This window comes from Megascapheus bottae, chromosome 7 (assembly GCF_031878675.1).
Source record: "Megascapheus bottae isolate mThoBot1 chromosome 7, mThoBot2.hap1, whole genome shotgun sequence".
Taxonomy (NCBI): Eukaryota; Metazoa; Chordata; class Mammalia; order Rodentia; family Geomyidae; genus Megascapheus; species Megascapheus bottae.
This window is the reverse complement of record NC_143515.1, coordinates 55,480,987-55,502,693: the sequence shown is the minus strand read 5'-3', so window position 1 is coordinate 55,502,693 and position 21,707 is coordinate 55,480,987. Positions and strand designations below refer to the sequence as shown.

Genomic DNA, 21,707 nt, shown 5'->3' with positions numbered 1-21,707 from the left:
TGAGCCACTGGCGCCGGCCTACAATAAAATTTTTAAAAATTTAAATAACTTGAAAAAAATTAAATGTAAGTTATTATCTGTTTGGGGGCAAAAACTGCCCCTTCTTTTTTTTAATGCTACTTTTTCTTCCATGAATTCAACACTAGTATAGATAGGAATCCTTAGAAAGTCACTGTATTTGAACTTGGGAAGAATATAATGAAAATTATTTTAAAAACTTTGTCTAGAGTTCCTAAAGAGACCCCACATTAGGATATACAAATGAAAGCTGAAGAAAGCTTGTGACAAGCCAGGTGCTGGTGCTCACACCTATAATCCTAGCAACTCAGGAAGCTGACATCTGAGAATCTTAGTTTGAAGACAACTAGGGCAGGAAAGTCCACAAGACTCTTATCTCCAATTAAGCACCAAAAAAGCTGGAAATAGCTGGGCACTGGTGGCTTATACCTATAATCCTAGCTACTCAGGCTAGGATCTGGGGTTGTGGTTCAAATCCAGCCCAGGCAGGAAAGTCCATGACACTCTTATTTCCAATTAATCACAGACAAAACCAAATGTGGCACTGTGACTCAAAGTGGTAGAATATTAGCCTTGAGCAAAACGAGCTTAGGGTCAGTGCTGGGTCTAGAGTTCAAGCCCCACAACTGACCCCACACCACCCCCCAGAAAAGCTAGAAACAGAGCTATGTGATTCAAGTGGTGGTAGAGTGTTAGCCTTGAAAAAGCTCAGGAGTAGCAACCAAAGCCGAGTTAAAGTTCCAGGATTGGCACAAAAAAGAAAAGAAAAGAAATGAAGAAAGAAAAAGGAAGTTGGGGGAGGAGGAGGAAGAAAAAGGAAGAGGAAGGAAGGAAGGAAGGTAGGTTGGTTGGTTGGTTATGCCTGAGTGCCAGTGGCTCACGTCTATAATTCTACCTACTGAGGAAACTGAAATTGGAGGATTGCAATTTGAAGCCAGCTTAGGCAGCTTGTCTCCTATATATACTATTCAGGAAAAGCAAGAAGTGGTGCCCATGACTTAAGTACTGGAGTGCTAGCCTTGAGCACAAAAAGGCCCAGCAACAATGTCCAAGCCCTAAATTCAAGTTTGGGGGGGGGGAAGCTTATGATTATAATTTCTGAAAACATTAATTTTTTTATTCTGAAGTAATACAGAAATAGTACAAAGGCTTCCTGTATATCCATCAGCTAAATTCCAGTTGTTAGCTTTGTACCACATTTTGGTTTATTTTTTCCTCTATTGTTTAGGAATTAAAGAGACAAAACTGAATGTAAAGGTCAAATTGTTTTTTATTGCATTTCTAGACTCAAGTGACAAATTGTTATATAAAACAGAATCAGTGTTTAGTAGATGAGTAGAGGAAATTGTCTTTCTCAGTAGTAAAGGTAAGATGAAGAAGATTTAAGTAGGCATGAGATATTATACAGAAAGGGATTTCATTTGGTGCATTTCTATACACGTTTACAATGTATTCCAAACAATCTTCCTCTATCATTCCTCTTTCCTTCTTCCCCAAAACAATTGGAATAGGTTTCATTATTCTGTTTTCATAATACAACCTATATCAACCCTATTTAACCACTTTTATCCTCTTGTTATTCAACCCCCTTCACTAGTCCTGAGCAGCAGACTGATCCTTTTTCTCCTTCCTTACTCTCATGTACCTTGCAATTGATTTTGATATATAGTATTTTCACAATCATTTCTAAGTATCTCCTAGTTAACTCTGTATTTTTTTCTTTGAACTGTGAGTTTATTTCCAAAGCAATAAATTTCATAAATGTGAGTTGTGGGGATAGGTTGTATTTAGAGATATATATGCTCTGATTCTTTTAGTACATTACAATATCTTTTAGGACTTGAAACATGATCATTCTCAGTGTTTTGCTCTCAATGAAGCAAAAATTAAAGTAAAGGGTATATTTCTTTTTTAAATCTAAGATATTTGCTTTGATCATAGTTTGAGGTTTATTTATGATTTTATATTCACCTACTGCCTTGAAAAATGTTTACAATCAGTACTTTTAAGAGAGATTCAGTATTTCAAATGCTTTCATTTGTGCTAGAGTTACAAATATGATGTTTTTATAAAAATTGTCTTTGAGTAAATCAGTTTTGAATGTATGTATGTATTAGCTGTTAACACAGTAGTACTCTGTAAGACAAATTGGGTTCCCTGAAAAACAAATCACACAAGAATTTTAGGATGTTTCTTTGGGATCAAGGTGCTTGAAAGGAAGCCCTTAAGGTTGGAGGCATAGCTCAGGTGGTAGAGCACTATCTAGTGAGGGAAAGCCTCAGCTATCAAGTTGTAGTCCTGATCTTGGATTTCCTGCCTCCCCCTCCCCCCCAAATGCATGGTGCTAGGCTCTGGTGGCTCATACCTGTAATCCTAGCTACTCAAGAGACTGAGATTTGAGGATCATGGTTTAAAGCCAGCCCGGGCACTACAGACCATGAGACTTTTATTTCCAAAACCAGAAATGGCACTGTGGCTTAAGTGATAGAGTGCTAGCGTTGAACTGAAGAGCTCAGGACAGCGCCCAGAGTTCAAGCCCTATGACCAACAAAAAAGCTGCATGGAAGAAAAGGGGCAGGAATGGATAGCAGAGGAAGCAAATTGGGATGCAAGCTGAATAAAAACCTCAGCTGATTTCATGTATGTGCAAAGAATTGCTCAAATCCGGACCTTTACACCCCTACCACATTGAGTGTAAGCTGCTCCAGAAGTAAATATGACCTTGGGTGATGAATCTTTCTTAAATTGAGATAATTACATAGGAAACCAATAGGTGAGGGCCATCTGCTCATAGCACTTCTAGAAACTGGCTGAATACATTTTTTATTCTCAGAAGGGAAAGAAAAGCATACTTCCCCCAAGTGCAGTGGCTTATAACAATAAACGTTAATTTCACGACTCATCTGTAGCTTGTCAACAATTCAGATAAACTAGACTGGTCCAAGGTAGGTGCCAAATGGTCAGTGGGGCAGATCTGCCTCATGTATTTCTCGTCCTGGGTGGGTAAAAGTCAGCGCAGGAGAGGGCAAGGCACAAGCACATGTCAGGCTTTTGTTATGTCACATATATTAACACGCTCAAGTCCAACATGAGTGGAGCAGAAGAATAGCTCCTATAGACCTCCCAGGGGAGGGAGGGAATAGTTGCTGAGCAACAATCTAATTTATCATACTGTGATTCTAGTTAATGAACAAAAGATGAGAATTCCATTGCCAAGTTTTCCTTGTCATTCTTCCTCCTAAAATACTTTTATTTGTCATCTCCATCTGTTATGAATGAGATGAAATATGACAACACCTTCACCACTTTCTGGCAGAAAGAACAGCTTGTGCTGAGTTATGTTTTGGATTTTTTTTTGTTTTAATTTAGATTTGAATGGATCTTGCAATGTGTATATGAATCTTTATTGAAAAGATGGTATTTTTTGCTGAGTATTATCTGAAGGGTAGGCTTTGAGTTACACCTTTAAATTTATTATTGTTATTATTACTATTATTTGCTATTACTGGAGCTTGAACTCAGGGCCAGGACACAGTCCCTGAGCTTTTTCTGTTCAAGGTTAGTGCTCTACTACTTAAGCCACACTTCTACTTCTGTTTTTTTGCTGGCTAGTTGGAGATAAGAGTTACATACTTTCCAACCCCATCTGGCTTCAAACCACTGTCCTCAGATCATGAACCACTGGCACCTGATTAAAATTTATTTTCTTTTGGAGTGTTATACTTTGATGCATACTGGATAAATCTTTACATATACATTCATGTAACCATAACAAGGTTGAGCTAAAGATTCCTTTCATGCCTTTTCTAGGTAGTATTTTGACTTTGTATGAAATTACTTGTTTATTTTTTAAATTTACCTAGCTTTTTACATTTTTATTCTCTTGGTAATAAATTGTGTCATTGGTTATATGACGACCTTTATGCCCTTTCATAGCTTATTTTCTTCATTTAGCTTTATTTTCTTTATTTGCTATCTCTTCTGTATTAGAAATTGTTCAAGTTTTGCTTAAAGTTTTGAAGAATGGACTATATGTAAAAGTCTATTCACAAGAACTTCTGTGTTATCAGAAAGATAATGGTAATATGCATTTCTACCAAAACAATGTGTTTTTTTTGTGAAACTGATTTTTTAACAGTTACCCCCTAGAAATAACTGCACATGGACTGTATTGTTAATTGAAGGGAACTCTAAATGCTATTGATCTTTTCATTTGACTAGGTCAGTTATTCAGATACAGTAATTATTTAGTTTCAAAGATAATGTAAAACTTAGAGAAGTATATACTATAGCTAGACTACAGAATCTATTTAGTGAGGTTAGCTAGAGAAGCAGTTGAGTTGATCCTAAAGTTTTGTAGTATTAGCAAGGAGTCAAGATCAGTTATAATGTCTTTGCAACCCTTCTACTTAGATTAAGAAATTAATTTGAATTTACTCCTCCATGTTTTTGACACATACATCAAAATACAATATTGGGCAATGGCCATAACTGTGATTAAAACTAGAAAATTGAGGCTACTAGACTACTGAGGCATTTCAAAATTAAGAAATTAATAATGGAAGCCCTATTTGGCTTGTTTTGTGGAATCCAATACTTTAAGTGAGGTATCAATCCTTGTTAATTACTATATACCAAATAGTATTCTAAATATCATTTTCACATCTGTCAACAAATTCATTTTTATACCCTCATTCAATGTTTTGATTAATAGATAACAGCACAGATATATACTTTTAACCTGCCAGTAACTTTTTCTTATTAGATATTAGTTGATATTTGATTTTATGTTACACTCTTGTACCAAAAGAGAATTTTCCAGTCTCCTGCCATTATATGGAATGTTTTAAGAGGCTTTACTAAGTGAAGTATCCTTACCTGTGATGCTTTTTTTATAAAAGATGCAAGCCTTGGTGCTCAGATGTTAGAAAGTCAAAGTGGAGGAGAAAATGCAAGGAGAACTAGTTCTCATTTGAACAAGGTTTGAATCACCTTGCCAACCCATCTTTGTCAAGCCATTATGCTTATCCATACACATGTGGAACTGATTGTCTTTTTTTCTGCAAGCATAAATGTGTATGTATATACATGTTAAGAAAGAATCACTCTCTGGTGTAAAAAGCATTAAAAGTTATTCAAAACTTGCAAGTTTTCTATTCATCATGTGTTCTGATTAGAGAAAAGTATCCCTTTTTAGTGGTGCTGGGAATCAAACCCAAAGCCTCAAACAAGCCCAAGTCCTTTACCACTCAATCTTGAAAAATGTTTAAACTATCTCTGATGTACTAATTGTATTTTCTAATTTGTCTTTCCTCCTCAGAGACATTCTTCCTTGAAATAAATAGTAACCCACACTGGTCTAGCTGTTTGAAACAAACCTGGTCATCTGTTTTTAGTCTACCAGAATCTCAAGCATTTTAGCATTTTAACATGATTTTATCATGTTTGTTTTATCTGTTAAACACAAAGATGTTAATTTTGTTTTCTCTTAACCACCATACTCCATTCCATTGTTTTCTGTCCACACCTTGTTCTAAGTACATTATTCTCTTAATCTAATTCTAGTGTAATTTCTCCTAATTGATGTAAAATCTTATTTTTTTCTGGTTAAGGAAGCCTGTGCCAACTTGATGCAATAACTGAAGTAACTTTGGTATTTTTAATCAGATTAGTGAGATTAATTTTGTTCTCAGTTTAATACTTTTGAGTGTCATAAACTGGGTATAGTGCCTTCCATCCCAGCTATGCAGCAAGCATAAATAGGATCAGGGTGCAGATCAGTCCAAGTATAAACAAAAAGACCCTATTCCAAAAGTAAAGCGGAAAGGGCTACAGATGTGGCTTATGTATAGGATATCTCCTAGCAGGACAGGCCTTGAATTCAAACTATAGTAAATATATACAGACACAGATATGTGCATACGTACATATGTGTACTGTTAATTAAAATGTGTCTCTGCATTTTAGTGCTTTTATTCCTAATGATCTAGCATGAGCGCACATTCAGTTGATGTTTTTTTGTCTGCTTTGTTTTTCTCTAGTTTCATGCAATGGATACATTATATAAACATAGCTACGATCTGAGTCGTGCAATTAGTGTCTTAGTCCCACTTGGAGGACCGGTTTTATGCAGAGATGAAATGGAAGAATGGTCAGCCTCTGAAGCTAGTTTATTTGAAGAAGCACTGGAAAAGTATGGCAAAGACTTCAATGACATACGTCAAGACTTTGTAAGTAGAAAGTTGTAAATAAACTTAAATGTAGCAATGTACTTTACCTGTTTTAGAAATCTGATAAACCTCATAGTATACATTTAGCCAAGCCTATGACATTGTGTGTGTGTATGTGTGTGTGTGTGTGTGTGTCTTGAATATGTGCTCTACTGAGCTTTACTACCAGTATAGATATAGTAAGTTTTATCTCCTCTCAGTAGAATAGAGGCCAGTTTGTTGTTTTTGTTTTTGTTTTGATGCCAATCCTGGATCTTGAACTCAGGGCCTGAGCATTATCCCTGAGCTTTTCTGCGTGAGGCTAACACTCTGTTGTTGGATCCATAGCTCCACTTCTAGCTTTTTGGTAGTTTATTAGAGATCAGAGTCTCAGCCTGGCGGTAGCTTATGTCTGTAATCCTAGCTACTCTGTTGGTTGAAAAGAACCTGAGACTCTTATCTCCAATTAACCTCTAGAAAAACCGGGAAGTAGGACTTGGCTCAAGGGTACGGCAGTTGCCTTGAGCTAAAGAGCTCAGGGACAACACCCAGGCCAGGCCCAGAGATATGGTGATAGCCTTGAGCTGAAGAGCTCAGTGACAGTGCCCAGGCTGAGTTCAAGCCCCAAGACCTACCACACACACACATACACAAAAAAAAGAATCTCATAGGCTTTCCTGCCTAGGCAGGACTTTGAACTACAATCCACAGATCTCAGCCTCCTGAGTTAGCTAGAACTATGGCATAAGCCACTAGTGTTCAGCAGAAGGGCAGTTTCATAAAGTTAAATAACTGGCATATGCTCTGAGTAGTAATCGTAAAATCCGGTCATTCTAATCTATTTGGTCTATTACCATGTGTTATATGATATATATTCTGCCTGTACCATTTGTACTATTTTGAGCACTGGTGAATAAGAGGTGATACAAACAACTACAGATTTTGGAGACTTCACTTCTACTTTCTCTCTTTTTACCTTTCTCCTAGAATTCTGTTTAGTGTAACAGGTCTCACTCCAGCAATGAGGTCATGATGCCTAGCCTCCTGAAAGCTAGGACTTCAGACCCTTACCTGTACTTAATAGGGAGTCTAGAATATGAAGATTTCTCCCTGTGTCTCTCCCATTTTCTCTGTCCTTGCCCCTTCAGGCCCTGCAGTGCCTTCCACCTTTATTCCAGCAAAGGGGGTGTCTATTGTACCCTCCCTCTTCAGTATATCTTCTTAGTTTAGTTCTGAATTTTGGTCTTTTCCACATATATTTGATTGGCAAAAATGAGTTACAAGTGCTTTTTAGGCACTGTAGTTTAGGAAAGCGAACTAAATGTAAATGGGAAGATAGGCAGGCCATAATTTAAAACAGCAGAATACATTTAAGCTAATTTAGTAATATACCATATATTACTTCCTGTTAGATGACTAACCTCTTAGAGAGCCAGTTTCCACGATGAGATGTGCCATAGCAGAAGCAGTAAAGCCAGGGTTTTAGCCTAGCCCTGTAGTGGTACCACTATAACAGAAACCCCACCATAGCATCTGCTGCCTCTACCATCAGTGAGTTAATCAGCACCACAGACCTAGGTCTATTCATAGGGTTCTCTGCTTCTTGCCAGTTATGCATTGGCAAGTTGTACTTCTGATGATAATTGAAAGAGCTCATCTTTTTTCAACTCAAAGTAGTAAATCAGATGTTTGTCTTAATAATGTCCTACCTTCTAAAAGTATATCCTTCTTCATTAGGTTTCAGAATTGCTACTATATCATGCTGAAACACTACAGTATAATTATGGTAGATCCTAGTGTAGCAAGACCACAGCAACACTCAGATTTCCCCCAGAAAGCTGTGATAGTTGAGGCAGAAGTGGTAATGAATCAGGAGTAGACACACTGAGATACTCCAGTGTGGTAGCCTTCATCACCTACCACTTTATACTTGGGTCTATACAGCTCATGATAAGTTCAGTTTACATGGTCAGTTGGTTTGCGACTTCAGATTTTCAGGTAAATTCATACCAAGTTCTATTTCTTAAGAATAGAAGATGGTAAGAGCTCTTGGCTTGCTTAAAACACTTAATGGGCTATGCTATGATGACCCTATTATGTCTTAAGGAGTCTTTAGCAAGACTCTTTAAACACCACTTTTCAGTTAACCCCATCTGATGAACACACTGGATTAAAAAAAAAAAAAAAACAATTAGAATAGTGAAGTGTGGTAGTGCATGCTGGTACTTTCAGCTACTCTGGAGGATCAAGGGTTAGAGGCTATCCTGGGCAAGGTTAGTGAGGTACTGTCTCAAAAACAGTTTACAAACAAAAAGCCAAGTGCTAGTCTTGTAATCAGTTTCCAGTACCACTACAACAACAGCGCAACAAAAAACAAATGTATTTTCTTGATCTACTATTCAAAGCTGTTTCTGCTGATCTTGTCCTATAAGGAGATCATGTTTGTAAACACTTTTTAAATTACCACACAGCTGAGCATAAGGTAATGTCCTTGCTCTAAAGATCCATCTGTTTTTTTGTTAAATGTGGAAGTATTAACAACCATGGATTGTTGTCCAGGTGGGTCACAAGCATTCCTCAACTATAAGAGGTCTAGAAAATGCTGCATAGGGCTGAGACTGTTCCTGAGTAAACCTGAAAATGTATCAATCATAAAGTGTTGTATTTGAATCTCTTAATATAACATTTAGGACATCTTTAAGAATTTCAGTTTCTTTAAAATGTTTTTTCTAGAATGACTCTTCCTTATGAACATGTGCTTCATTATTTAGAAAGTAGCTTTGAAGGCAAACCTTTCCTACAGTAGGTTGTTTTTATTGGTGTTAATTTTTTCAGCTCCCTTGGAAGTCATTGACCAGCATCATTGAGTATTACTACATGTGGAAAACTACTGACAGATATGTACAGCAGGTAATTTTTTGTATTGCTACCAACATGATTGCATTAAAGTGTAGTTGATTTAAGTATTTTTAGAAAGGTCTTTAAATTTGCTTTATACCTTTCCTCCCTCACGTGCTCTCTCTCTCTCTTTCTCTCTCCCTCCCCTCTCTCCCCCCTCTCTTCCCTTTCTCCCCTCTCTCCCACCAGTCCTGGAGCTTGAATTCAGGGCCTGGCACTGTCCTTGGGCTTTCTCTTTTCTTTTTGCCAGTTCTGGGCTTAAGCTCAAGGCCTGAGTACTGTCCTTAGATTTTGTCAAGGCTAGAACTCTACCACTTGAGCCTCAGCACCAGTATTTGGTACTGAGGAATCAAACCTGGGTCTTCCTGTATGCTAGGCAAGCATTCTACCACTAGGCCAAGCTCCCAGCCCTGTTCTTGGGCTTTTTCAAGGCTAGAGCTTTACCACTTAAGCCACAGCACTACTTCTGGCATTGTCTGTTTACATGGTACCAAGGAATTGAACCCAGGCCTCATGCATGCTAGGCAAACACTCCACCACTCGGCCAACTCCCCACCCAAAACTAAGTGTGGTGATTCCTTCTTTCTTTTTTTTCTTTTTTTGCCAGTCCTGAGTCTTGAACTCAGGGTCTGAGCACTGGCTTAAAATGTATGTGTATTTTGTATACAATACCTGTTATAAATATATAAATTATATATAGTGTCAAGAATTGTGTATAATACACATACATTTTATGAATTACTCTAAAAAGTACCACAATAGGTAGCTAAGGTCACAAATAGCTAACATTTAATTCTGATAATGTTTTCAGTGTCAGCAACATATATAATGTAGAAAGTGCTTATTTAAAACAAGTCGGATAGGGGCTGGGAGTTTGGCCAAGTGGTTAAAGTACTTGCCTAGCATGCATGAAGTCCCGGGTTCGATTCCTCGGTACCACATATAGAAAAAAGCCGGAAGTGGTGCTGAGGCTCAAGTGGTAGAACTCTAGCCTTGAGAAAGTCCAAAGACAGTGCTCAGGCCCTGAGCTTAGCCCAGGACTGGCAAAAAAACAAAAACAAAAAACAAGTTGGATAGCAATAAAGGCCGTGTAGTATGGAAACCTGTGCTGTTGAATTCAAGAAATCATTAAAGATAATAGAGACAGTGGTATCTAACATTATTGAAAGTATTTGGATAAAATATTGCCAAAGACTTCAGCTCTGTTCTGAAAGTTTCAGCTTGTCCCCATATTATTTTTCTTTCACTTGGGAAAACAGAGGATAGCTTTATATTCTAGTTTGTCTTGTTTGATATTGACTGTGTATTATTTTCCTTCTAGTTCATTATTGTGCTGTTCCATGTCTACATTTGAGTATATAATCTACAATACTTTTCCCAGCACTTGGATACTGATTGGTTTTAGTAAATCCTAGAGTTAAGCCAAGATTTAAAGTTACTGTATGTCTTCTAATATTTCTACTTGCATGTATTTTTAAAACTAAGCACCCTGAATATTTTTCTAAAAGCAAAGATTGTGTGTTTGTATGTGATTCTCCCCAAAAGGTAAGTAAGAAATTAAGTAGAGCTAGGATGTAGTTCAGTAGTAGAATGTTTACTTGACATGCCCAGTCCCTAGATTTGGTCCTTTGCTTTCTCCCCTCCCCACCCCCCCAGGAAAGAAATAAAATAGAAATGCATTTCTAAAAGGAATAAGGGCTAATTTTTAATGTCCTTTTGGGGCTGAGAGTATACTTCATTGGTAGATTACATGCTTAGCATATGTGAGGCCCTTTTGTGGCCCTTTGGTGCTGTAATTCTAGCTACTCAGGTAAAGAGGATACGATCATGCTTCCAAACCAGCCTGGGTAGAAAAGTCCATGAGACACTATCTCCCCAGCCTCAGTCTCTAGCCCTCCCTCACGCTACCCTACCCCCTTTAAAAAAAAAAAAAAAAAAGAGCAAAAAGCTAGACTAAAGTATGTCTGAAGAAGTGAGAGTACCAACAGAGCAAGCAAGCCAAGCAAGAATATGGGGCCCCGAGTTCAAACACCAGTGCCACCAAAAAAGAAAAGAAATCTATGTTTAAATATTGTTCATACTCATATTTCTGAAGATCAGAATTGGATGACTTTTTTGCATGTTACTGCAAAAAAGAATATACATTTAAGAATACACATATAAAAGAAAAACTTTAAAATAGCAATTTTTGAGTCATGCTTTAGTATTTATTTTCTTGTGAATTTTTAAGACAATGGTGTGGTATTAATTAGTAGGCATTGTATATAAAATATTTTATCCATCTTTTGATTAGAAACGCCTAAAAGCAGCTGAAGCTGAGAGTAAGCTGAAACAAGTATATATACCAACTTAGTAAGTAATTGAAATCTTTTGAAGTATTTGTTCAGATCTTAATTTTGTTGTTATAAAATGTGTCATTTTGTTTAGTTTCAGAAAAAAAGTTAAATTCTTTGTGAATCTTGCTTTTTTTTTTCTTCTTCAAAGCACAAGACTGGGAGTGGGGGTGCTTAGAAAGAAAAAGAGTAAGAGAAACCCTAAGTAGTCTAATACAAGGATTAGAATAAAGAATGCCATGCACTTCTGTGAAAGCTACTCTATTCTATGAAAGCTGCAGGAAAAGTGTCAGAAAATTCATGACCAGCTATTATTTGAAGCTAATGTGTTTTATGGAGCTAACAACTTTTGAAATTTTGTATTACAGAATAGGTTTTAGAGGGGATTTAAACTATTGGTAAATATTCAATGGGTTCAATTTTTTTGTCTGACATTCTATTATTAGGGCTTATAAAGCCACACTATAGTGAATGCCAGTATTATTTTCATTTGCTATGTTTTAAATGGATTGTATCCTTTTGTTGAGTTCTTGGGGTTTGATCATTTGTTTAGCAAAATAAAGTTTATTGGGCAGCATTTATTTAGTACTATGCTAGATTCTTTGGGCATTAAATGAAGTATATTATAGATTTCTATGTCCCTTCAAGAGTTTTCTTATTTTTTGTACTAAGTATAATTGTTTTATATTTAGTCTTGTATTTACTGTTTTAATATATAGAGAACCTCATGGAAAGCAGTTGTCAGATTGACAATATGAATCTTGCATATTTGTCTCTGATTTTCACAGATAACTAGTTTCACTTTTAAAACATGGTTTTCAGGATCTGTAATTATAGTATATCTTTTGCAGAATGAATATGCCTTCTAAGTTATATATATTATTTAAGTCATAAAACATCACTACTTTAAAAATCCTACTGTTGTGACTCATGTATTAGATTTTCAAAAGCAAACAGCAGCTTTCTTCTGCAGAGTGGGTAGTATACTTAACTAGTTTTGACCAAGTAACCCAGATCAAGTTGTATTCTGTGTTACATTGACTTTGGTATTTTGATCGATATCAGGGATCTGCAAACTAAACTAGTCTGCGAATCAAATCTGACATATCACCTGTTTTTGTGAATTAAAAAAAATACTTATTCATTTATGTGTTGTGTAAGGCTACTCAGATAGGCTACAAGGGCAGAATCTAGTGATTGTGACCAAAAATTAGCTACAAAATACTTAACAATGCCTGGATGCTGGTTGCGCAGCTGCTCGGGAGGCTAACTGAGGATTGCACTTTGAAGCCAGCCCACGCAGGAAAGTCTATGAGACTCTTTCCTTCAATTAACCACCAGAAAACTGAAAGTGGAGCTGTGACTCAAAGCAATAGAGTGCTAGTCTTGAACAAAAACTCAGGGACAGTGCCCAGGCCCTGAGTTCAAGCTCCACAACCAGTGGGAGGAAGGGGAAGAGGTAGAGGGGAGGGGAACAACAAATAAAAAACGCAAAATAATGTGGCTGTCTACCAAAAAAGCTTTATAATCTATGATCCAAGTGAATGATCAGTCTCCTTCCTCCCCATCTCTTCCTTTTCCTTTTTCCCGTCCCCCTCTCCCCCCATTGTCTTAGGGTTTGAATTCAGGGCCATGACCTTTCCTAGACAGATACGTTGCCATGTGAGCCCAGTCCTAAGCGATTTTTGGAGATCAAGACAGTTTCTAAGGCTAGGAGTTTGGCTCAAGTAGTAGATCACTTTCCTTGCAAACCTGAGATTTAAACCCCAGTTCCACCAAAGGTAAGGGTGGAGATGCACAAAGAAACATCATTGTCAGATTTGTACTTAAAATTCACCGGCTATATATAATTTGGTTTGGAAAAGATGAGAAGCAGATTCAAGGAGACCAATTAGGAGATGTTCGGGATGATTCTCATTCCACCTACAACAGTGGCCCTGAAAATGATGTAGTATTTAGAGGTGATTGACTTTGGCCTGTCTAGTTTGAAGTGCCAATTTCTGGCTCACAGTGTTAGGGAGATTTTCTGATACCAAGCTTAGAAACAGTGCCATAGCATCAGGTTAAGTCATTTTGAGTTTGTTTTGTCAAAAAGAGGAGAAGTATTGGATCTTTGTTGTCAACAAGATATACATACATATATGTATATATATGTATATATATATTGGTTTTATACTGAGATGAAAAGTTCTCCACTTGAAATACAAAAAATATTTGAGTCAGCATACAATGGTGTGTTTCAGACTATAGGTTGAAATATTCGAGATGTAGCAACAATAAAAGGGCCTGAGTAAATCCAGTATTAGAGTATAATAGCTAATTTTGGAAAGCCAGGTAAGGGTGTCAGAAACTGAGAAGAAATTTTTAAAAAACCATTCTTGGATTTGAACTCAGGGCCTGGGTGCTGTCTCTAAGCTTTTTTTGCTCAAGGCTAGTGCTCTACTATTTGAGTCACAGCACCACTTCCACCCTTTTCTGAGTTCTTTATTGGAGATAAGACTTTGCTCCCTGGGCTGGCTTTGAATCATGATATTCAGATCTCAGCCTCTTGAGTAGCTAGGATTATAGGTATGTGCCAGCAGTACCCTGCAAGAAGAATGTGGGAAAGATAGAAATTAGCATTGTCATGTGGTAATGAAAAGTAGTCAGGGAATTTGGCAATGTAGAGGACTCTGCATGTGCACTCTACCACTAGGCCAAACTCCCAGCCCTGACACTTTATTTTTTTAGGAGATATTTTGTCTTTTTTTTTTTTTTTTTTTTTTTTTGAGGGGAGATTGTGTGGAACTGGGCTTTTAACTTGGCCTTCCTCTTGGTAGGTAGGTACTCTACCACCTGAGTCATGCCTCCAACACTAAAAAATACTTTCATTGACTCACTTGCCAGCATGTTGTCTGGGCATACTTACTTTGCATTTATGATCATTGTAAGATTATTATTGTTACAAGGTTATTATTATAAAATCAGTGGATTATTCAACTAATAGTCTAGATTCATTTGCCAAGTAAATTTGAATTTACTGTCATTTGGTTTGAGGCAGCTCACCTAAAAATTTGACTTTTTTTAAATCAACATATATATATATATATATATATTTCTATGTTAAAAATGTCAGAAATCTTTATATCTGAGAAATTTGTAGCCAGTTATTTTCCTTAAGGAAGCTGTATCATTTCTATCTTTATATGGAATTCTCTGTGAATTTTTTTAAAAATTGGAAGTACTATATATTCTTAGAAACCTTGGTTATTCCACACCATTTCTTTTTATTTTTGTACACTTGCTGCTGACCACTATAAGAAAACATCATTGGCTTAACATATGTTTTTGAAACTAGTTTATCAGTGCTTGAGATGTAGTTCAGTGGTTAAGCAGCACAAAAAACAAAAATCAATTTGCCTCTGAAGTACATTGCTGACATTAGTTAGAAGTATAAAGAATAGTGTGCTTGACAGAATAGCAACCTGACCTTGGTACAGACAGAGATGAATGTTTTCTTCTGAAGGTAGTGTGGGAGTATCAGCAAACCTTAATGATAACAATGCTGGAAAGAAAAGGAAGTTCTTTGTTCTCAGGCCAGACCAAGTTTGCCCATGAGCCAACTTGGAGGCCTCCAGGGTTTGACCTTCTTCAGCCATGGGAAGGAAGGCAGTCTCCATCTAGTCATTCCATATTCATTTCTAAATTGTCTAATTAATTTTGCTTATTTTCTGACAAGTAGACATGAAAGGACCTCTAGAATAAAAAAAATTCCTTGAAGTCCAAGAGTTTTGTGTACCAGCTACTGAATAAATATGGTTAATGAATCACTGTGCGTATTATCTGCACAGTGTCCTAGGACTTGGCGTATGAGCAAGAGAGCCTATTGTAGATAGATAACATAGAGATTATTGGTAGTCTTACTGGTAGGTATATTTGCATAGCAAGCACCAAGATATATCTTGGCCACAAGTTTGTTTTTTGTTTTTTTTTTAAAATTGTGCTTGTGTTGATCTGTCCTCTGGGAAATTTGCATGTAGATATCTGGCAGTGTCTCCTTTTTCTTCTTAAAATGCAAAATCTTAAAATTCAAAGCTACTACTTTTTCTAGTTTTAAATACTATTTTATATGCCCCATAAAAATCCAAACAATAATATTGTTATCGTGAGAATAGGACTAACTCCCAAATGCTCCTCAGCTGGAGAGCCAAATCGTGCGGAGCCCTGCATCATCTTTGCTTTGTGCCACCGCTCTACTCTCTGGAGAGCTGGTGTGAGAGTCAGCAGCTTTCACCTCAGCAGTAGGGGCAGGTAGTGGCCTTCTGATTATGCAACACTGCCTTTCGCTTAATTTTTTCAATAGTAAGCTATATTATTTTCAGACATTATTTTCTCAGGGTAATTTATGCTAAGAGCTAAAAAAGCTTAATCACATGTATCTTTCCAAAGCATCAGAGGATGATGCTCAAAGGAGTTTGCATTTGGATGGGCAAGGGAGAAATTGCTCATTCCATAGCCTTACTTTGTAGATTTAAGTAGTTTGGATTCATCTTAACACCTTGTTCTTACCAGTTCATTTTTTCTTTGCTAAATAGTTTATTTATATAATTTATATACATTATTTTATTGTTAATTTATATAAAGTAAATCTTTTTGCCTTGTTACATGAATTATTTTTATCACCTCACTTACTTTTCATTGAAAGCAGCAAACCAAATCCTAACCAAATATCTACTACCAATGGCAAATTTGGTGCTGTGAATGGAGCTGTGGGGACCACATTCCAGCCCCAGAATCCCCTCTTAGGGCGAGCCTGTGAGAGCTGCTATGGTAAGTTTGCTCCAGTGACTGTATTTTTGAAACCTGTCCTTTGTTAACTGTAGGGATGGGTCTAGATTGTGGGGTGGATTGGCTGCAAAACAGTGTCTTCTCAGGCTTTCTGCCAGACACAGGCATGTGTATATTGAAGGTGGAGACTGTGGGGGACAATTGCTAAGGATTTGCAGCACACTGCAAGGATGGGCATGGTGTTTCCTTTGATTTTCTTCTCTGAGTTCTCTGTGTATTGACTGGTTGCAGTGTTTGCTTAACTGTGGGCAGAATTGTATTAGCTTTGTCCAAACCATGGTCCTATCATACACACCAAATCCCCTTCTGGGTTCCTTGGTATCCTTTAGCAAATTAAAGGTGCCCAATAATTCTGTAGGAAAGGTCTGTGTGTTGATAAAATGCTACTTGTAATCCTCAGATAGTTTCCCCCAGGAAACAAGTTTGGGAGATACTGTTCTGTGATATTTGCTTTTGGCCCTAGATCCTACTGTATCTATCCATGCCAGCAGGATTATATGTGTCCTGTGTATTAAGTGAGGCTGGTGAGATGATCTGAACACTTCATGGATTTATTTAAACTATCAAGCCAACAGTACGATCCTTTTATAGGGCATTGGTATCATCAACTATTTTTCTTCCTATTGGAATGATGTGGGAGAGAGAAGGAAGCCAATGTTACTTGAACGTGTTCAGTGTTTGCCTCTCAACAGAAGTTTGGGGATAAGTGAACCTTCCTTACTACATTAAGGAGATGGAAGTGAGGGCCTTCATGACTTCTATGTATTCTATACCAGCCATAAGCATTGGAAAAGACATTTAAAACGAAGTCAGTATTCTCTCTTGAAATCAAGGGAGATGGAATCAGGCATATTGTTGACTTTATAGTAATATAATGTGGAAGTATGTCTAAAAGTTTTTCCGTACCAAATGAGCACAAAGGGATACAATTGGAAATTCTTGACTTTTTGAAGATTGAATATATTTAAATGAAAATATGATTCTTTTTTCAGTTAAGTGTCAGTGGCTTAATTATTTTTTAGATAGTTTCACTGGGATCCTAGACTGGCCTTAAATTCCTAGGCTCAAGTGATCTTCCTGTCTCAGTCCCTGTAGTAGCTGGGATTATAGGCATGTACCACTGTACCTGGTGTTCTGTCAATCTTTTGATTTTCAAATGCTTTTCATAAGCATACATGTGAATATATTGCTTTAAATAATTGTCATTGTAGCTGGGCGTGATGGCTCACTCCTGTAATCCTAGCTAATCAGGAAGCTGAAATCTGAGGATCTCAATTCAAAGTCAGCCCAGGCACTAGAGACTGTGAGACTCTTATCTCCAATTAATCACCAGAAAATCGGAAGTGGTGCTGTGGCTCAAAGGGTAGGGCAGTAGCCTTGAGACCTCAGGGACAATGCCCAGGCCCAGAGTTCAAGTCCCACAGTCAACCAAAAAAGAAAAACAAAACACCTGTCATTGTAATGTGTCTGATAAATAAAATGTTTAATCCCCCCTCTTAGAGCTTTGTACTCTAGCTCAACCTTTTCTGCTCACAGCTAGCACTCTACCACTTGAGCCATACCTCCACTTTCAGCTTTTTGCTAGTTAATTGTACATAATAGTCTCATAGATTTGTCTGTTTAAACTGATTCCTAAGAAGCTAAGTATGTGCTACTACTGCCCAGCTTTAATTATATTTTTTGGTCCATAGATTATTAAAGTTATCTTAGTGTACATATAAGATTTGTGTTTATACAGCCATAGACTTTTATGTTTCTGTTGCTAATCACTTATAAGTTAATTAATAAAGTGAAGTTTTATATTTGGAATGCAAAATAGATCTTATAGATCTTTGACTTGATGTTTAGAATTATTAAAATTTTGTGTCTCAACAGCTAATTTTAAATTATTATAGTAAGATGGGCTGGGAATGTAGCTTAGTGGTAGAGTGCTTACCTAGCATGCATGAAGCCCTAGGTTTGATTCTTCAGAACCACATAATTAGGAAAAGCCAAAAGTGGCACTGTGGATCAAGTGGTAGAGTGGTAGCTTTGAGCAAAAGAATTTCAGGAACAGCCAGGCATGGTGGCTCACATCTGTAATCCTAACTACTCAGGAGGCTGAGATCTAAGGCTCAAGATTCAAAGCCAGCCCAGACACAAAAGAACCTGAGACTCTTATCTCCAATTAACCTCTAGAAAAACTGGGAAGTGGGGCTTGGCTCAAGGGTAGGGCAGTAGCCTTGAGCTGAAGGGTTCAGGGACAACACCCAGGCCCAGAGGTAGGGTGGTAGCCTTGAGCCGAAAAGCTCAGGGACAACACCCAGGCCTAGAGGTAGGGTAGTAGACTTGAGCTGAAGAGCTCAGGGACACAGCACCCAGGCTGTGTTCCAACCCCATGACCCACCAAAAAAAAAAAAAAAAAAAAAAAAAACAGTGCTGAGGCCCTGAGTTCATGTCCCAGGACTGATAAATACTTTTTTTTTTTTTTTTTTTTTTTTTGCCTGTCCTGGGCTTGAGCTCAGGGCCTGAGCACTGTCCTTGGACTTTCTCAAGGCTAGAGCTCTACCACTTGAGCCTCAGTACCACTTCTGACTTTTTTCTTTTTTTTTTTTATGAATTGTATTTTATTATCAAGGTGATATATAGAGGGGTTACAGTTACATTTGTCAGGTAGTAGGTATAATACTTCTTGAACATTGATACCTCTTCCCATGTTTTTCTCCCACTTTCCCTCCCTCCACATCCCCAAATCATCTTATTTTTCCATTTCCTTACAAATTTTTTCCTTTTTTTCATATTTTTATTGTAATTAATAGAAGGGTTACATTATATTTGCCAGATAGAAGGTGCATTACTTCACATACATTGATACCCTTTCTCATGTCTTGGTCCCCATTTCCCTCCCCCCTACCTCCACCCCTCATCTTGTTTTCCCCCCTTCCCATATGCAATTTCAAATAACCAAATACGCATATATCCAGTATATCAGATAACAAAGTAAAATATTGTAACAATATGATATAACCAAGTGACAGCAAAAGAGATGAGAGATAACATAGTACATTAAGGACATCACTCATTATATGGCTTCTGCCTTTTTTCTATGAATGTAGTACTGAGGAATCAAACCTGGGTCTTCATGCATGCTAGGCAAGCACTCTACCAACTAGGCCAAACTCCCGGCCCCCGATAAATACATTTTAAAAAATTATTACAATAAGAAATCCTTCTAGTTGCAAGAAATCTTCCAAAAATAACAATTGATTAGTTCATGTGTTATTCCTGAAAAGTATAATAGTCACTTTATTCATTTATTTATTTACTTATTTTTTGGTGCCAGTCCTAGGGCTTGAACTTTGGGCCTGGGTGCTGTTCCTGAGCTTATTTGCTCAAGGCTAATGTGCTACCACTTGAGGCGCTGTACTTCTGGCTTTCTGGTAGTTACTTGGAGATAAGTGTCTCTCCAAGGTACTTTGCCAGGCTGGTTTCAAACTACCATCTTCTGATCCTAGTCTCCTCAGTAGCTAGGATTACAAATGGGAGCTCTTGGCACCCAGCTCTATAACCTCCCACAGCCACACACACACACACACACCTTAAATTTTTTTTTAATTTTTTTTTAGAGGAAGAGATGAGTTGAAACCAGCATGTGAAGCGCATCCTACTACTGAGCTATCTTCCCGCCCCAACACATAATCACACCAGCACTACTTTCTTTTTCTTATAATAGTTTATGAAGTTGTTTCAGTGTCCTATTTGGGTCTAATGAAAATAATTTAGCAATCAGACTATTGAAAGACAAAGCTACAGAGTTTTAATATTTTTCAACAATGGTTTTCTGTTTTAAGTTTGGATCCATCATGGATATGCTTTTAATGGCAGGAATTTAAATTGTAAGACAGACCTAACATAGGTATGATTGAACATGTTGTGGTATCAGCTACATATTGCTTTGTTAGTAAGGATTCATTGTATTGAAATGCATTGTGTTTCAAAGGAGAAATACTACAGTGTGTATTATGTCTATTGATAAAAATTATTGGGTGCTCGTGGTTGACATCTGTAATCCCAGGCCTCAGGAGGCTGAGATCTGAGGATCATGGTTCAAAGCCAGCTAAGGTTTAAAAAAAAAAAAGTCTGTGAGACTCTTATCTCAAATAACACTACTCAAAAAAGCCAAAAGTGCTGGGTGCCCATAGCTCACGCCTATAATCTTAGGCTGAGATCTGAGGATAATAGTGATTCAAAGCCATCCAGGGCACGAAATTTGTGAGACTCTTACCTCCAATTAACCACCAGGAAACTGGAAGTGGTGTTGCAACTCAAGTGGTAGAGCACTAGCCTTGAACTGAATTGCTCAGAGCAGCGCCCAAGCCCAGAATTCAAGCCTCACAACCGACCAAAACAAAGAAAAAAAGAAAAAAGAGAAAAAGGCAGAAATGGTTTGGTAGTAGAGCTAACCTTGAGTAAAAGAAGTTCAGGGACAGTACCTGGGCCCAAAGTTCAAGTCCCAGGACTGGAAATAAAATGAAATAAATAAAATTAAGGAATTGGCAAATAGATTTCTGTTTCTATGAGATTTCTGACTTATCAGTGGAGCACATGTTGAGTACTTTAAACAAAGCCTAGCATAGGTTTTGAATCATGAACTTGGAAACTTGGATTTCAACTTTAAACACTGACAACAGTCATAGTGCTACCTTTCTGAAGACTTACTTCCAGAAATGTACAGAAGAGCAATTTTAATTATCAAAGCAAAAATTCCCTAGCAGTAAAGTATATAATATAGAATGTTTTACCTAATCGCTTCTTTTAATATAGTTCCACAGGCACTTGGTGTGTGTAATGAATTCTAAGTACTAAAATGTATACACATATACCATACTTTTGTATTTGACTTATAAACTAGGGAAGGAAAATTACACTGAGAATTACAAGTGATTTTGGTATAACTTGGAGATACTGAATTATCTGTATTGATGTCATATTTTCTAGCACTGGTTTTCCTTTTTTTCTTCAACTTTAGCTACACAGTCTCACCAGTGGTATTCTTGGGGGCCACCTAACATGCAGTGTAGATTATGTGCATCTTGTTGGCTGTATTGGAAAAAATATGGAGGCCTGAAAATGCCCACCCAGTCAGAAGAAGAAAAGTTATCTCCTAGCCCAACTACAGAGGTACATGAACAGTAGTAGTCTAAATTTTAGTGTTGAAAATAGTTTTTTAATTGTTTCTCACTCCTTGAAAACAGAAGTACATGTAAGACTATTTAAAAGTGAATAAAGCTGTTTTCATAGTTAAACAGTTAAACGTAGCATTCTAAAACTTGAGATGGGTGTGGACTTACGACCTAGGGGCAAGCCAAACTTTTTCAGGTATTCAAAATACTAGTCTTGTTTGATTACTTAGAAGTGTGGGGGGATGGGTGGTTGTGAGTTT

The 21,707-nt window shown here is 37.3% G+C and overlaps 1 protein-coding gene across 7 annotated transcripts in view; it reads left to right on the top strand.

Moving 5' to 3' along the window:
• Mta3 (metastasis associated 1 family member 3) overlaps positions 1–21,707 on the top strand; it is a 122,235-nt gene that overhangs the window by 66,272 nt on the left and 34,256 nt on the right. For 5 of the 7 annotated variants that reach the window (XM_090337057.1, XM_090337052.1, XM_090337051.1 and 2 more), the window contains 5 exons: positions 6,060–6,248; positions 9,063–9,137; positions 11,419–11,477; positions 16,143–16,267; positions 21,294–21,445. In XM_090337057.1, coding sequence (XP_090193183.1) covers positions 6,060–6,248; positions 9,063–9,137; positions 11,419–11,477; positions 16,143–16,267; positions 21,294–21,445 — 600 coding nt within the window. The remainder of the gene's footprint in view (positions 1–6,059; positions 6,249–9,062; positions 9,138–11,418; positions 11,478–16,142; positions 16,268–21,293; positions 21,446–21,707) is intronic. The other 2 variants (XM_090337050.1, XM_090337054.1) reach the window with 1 other exon arrangement.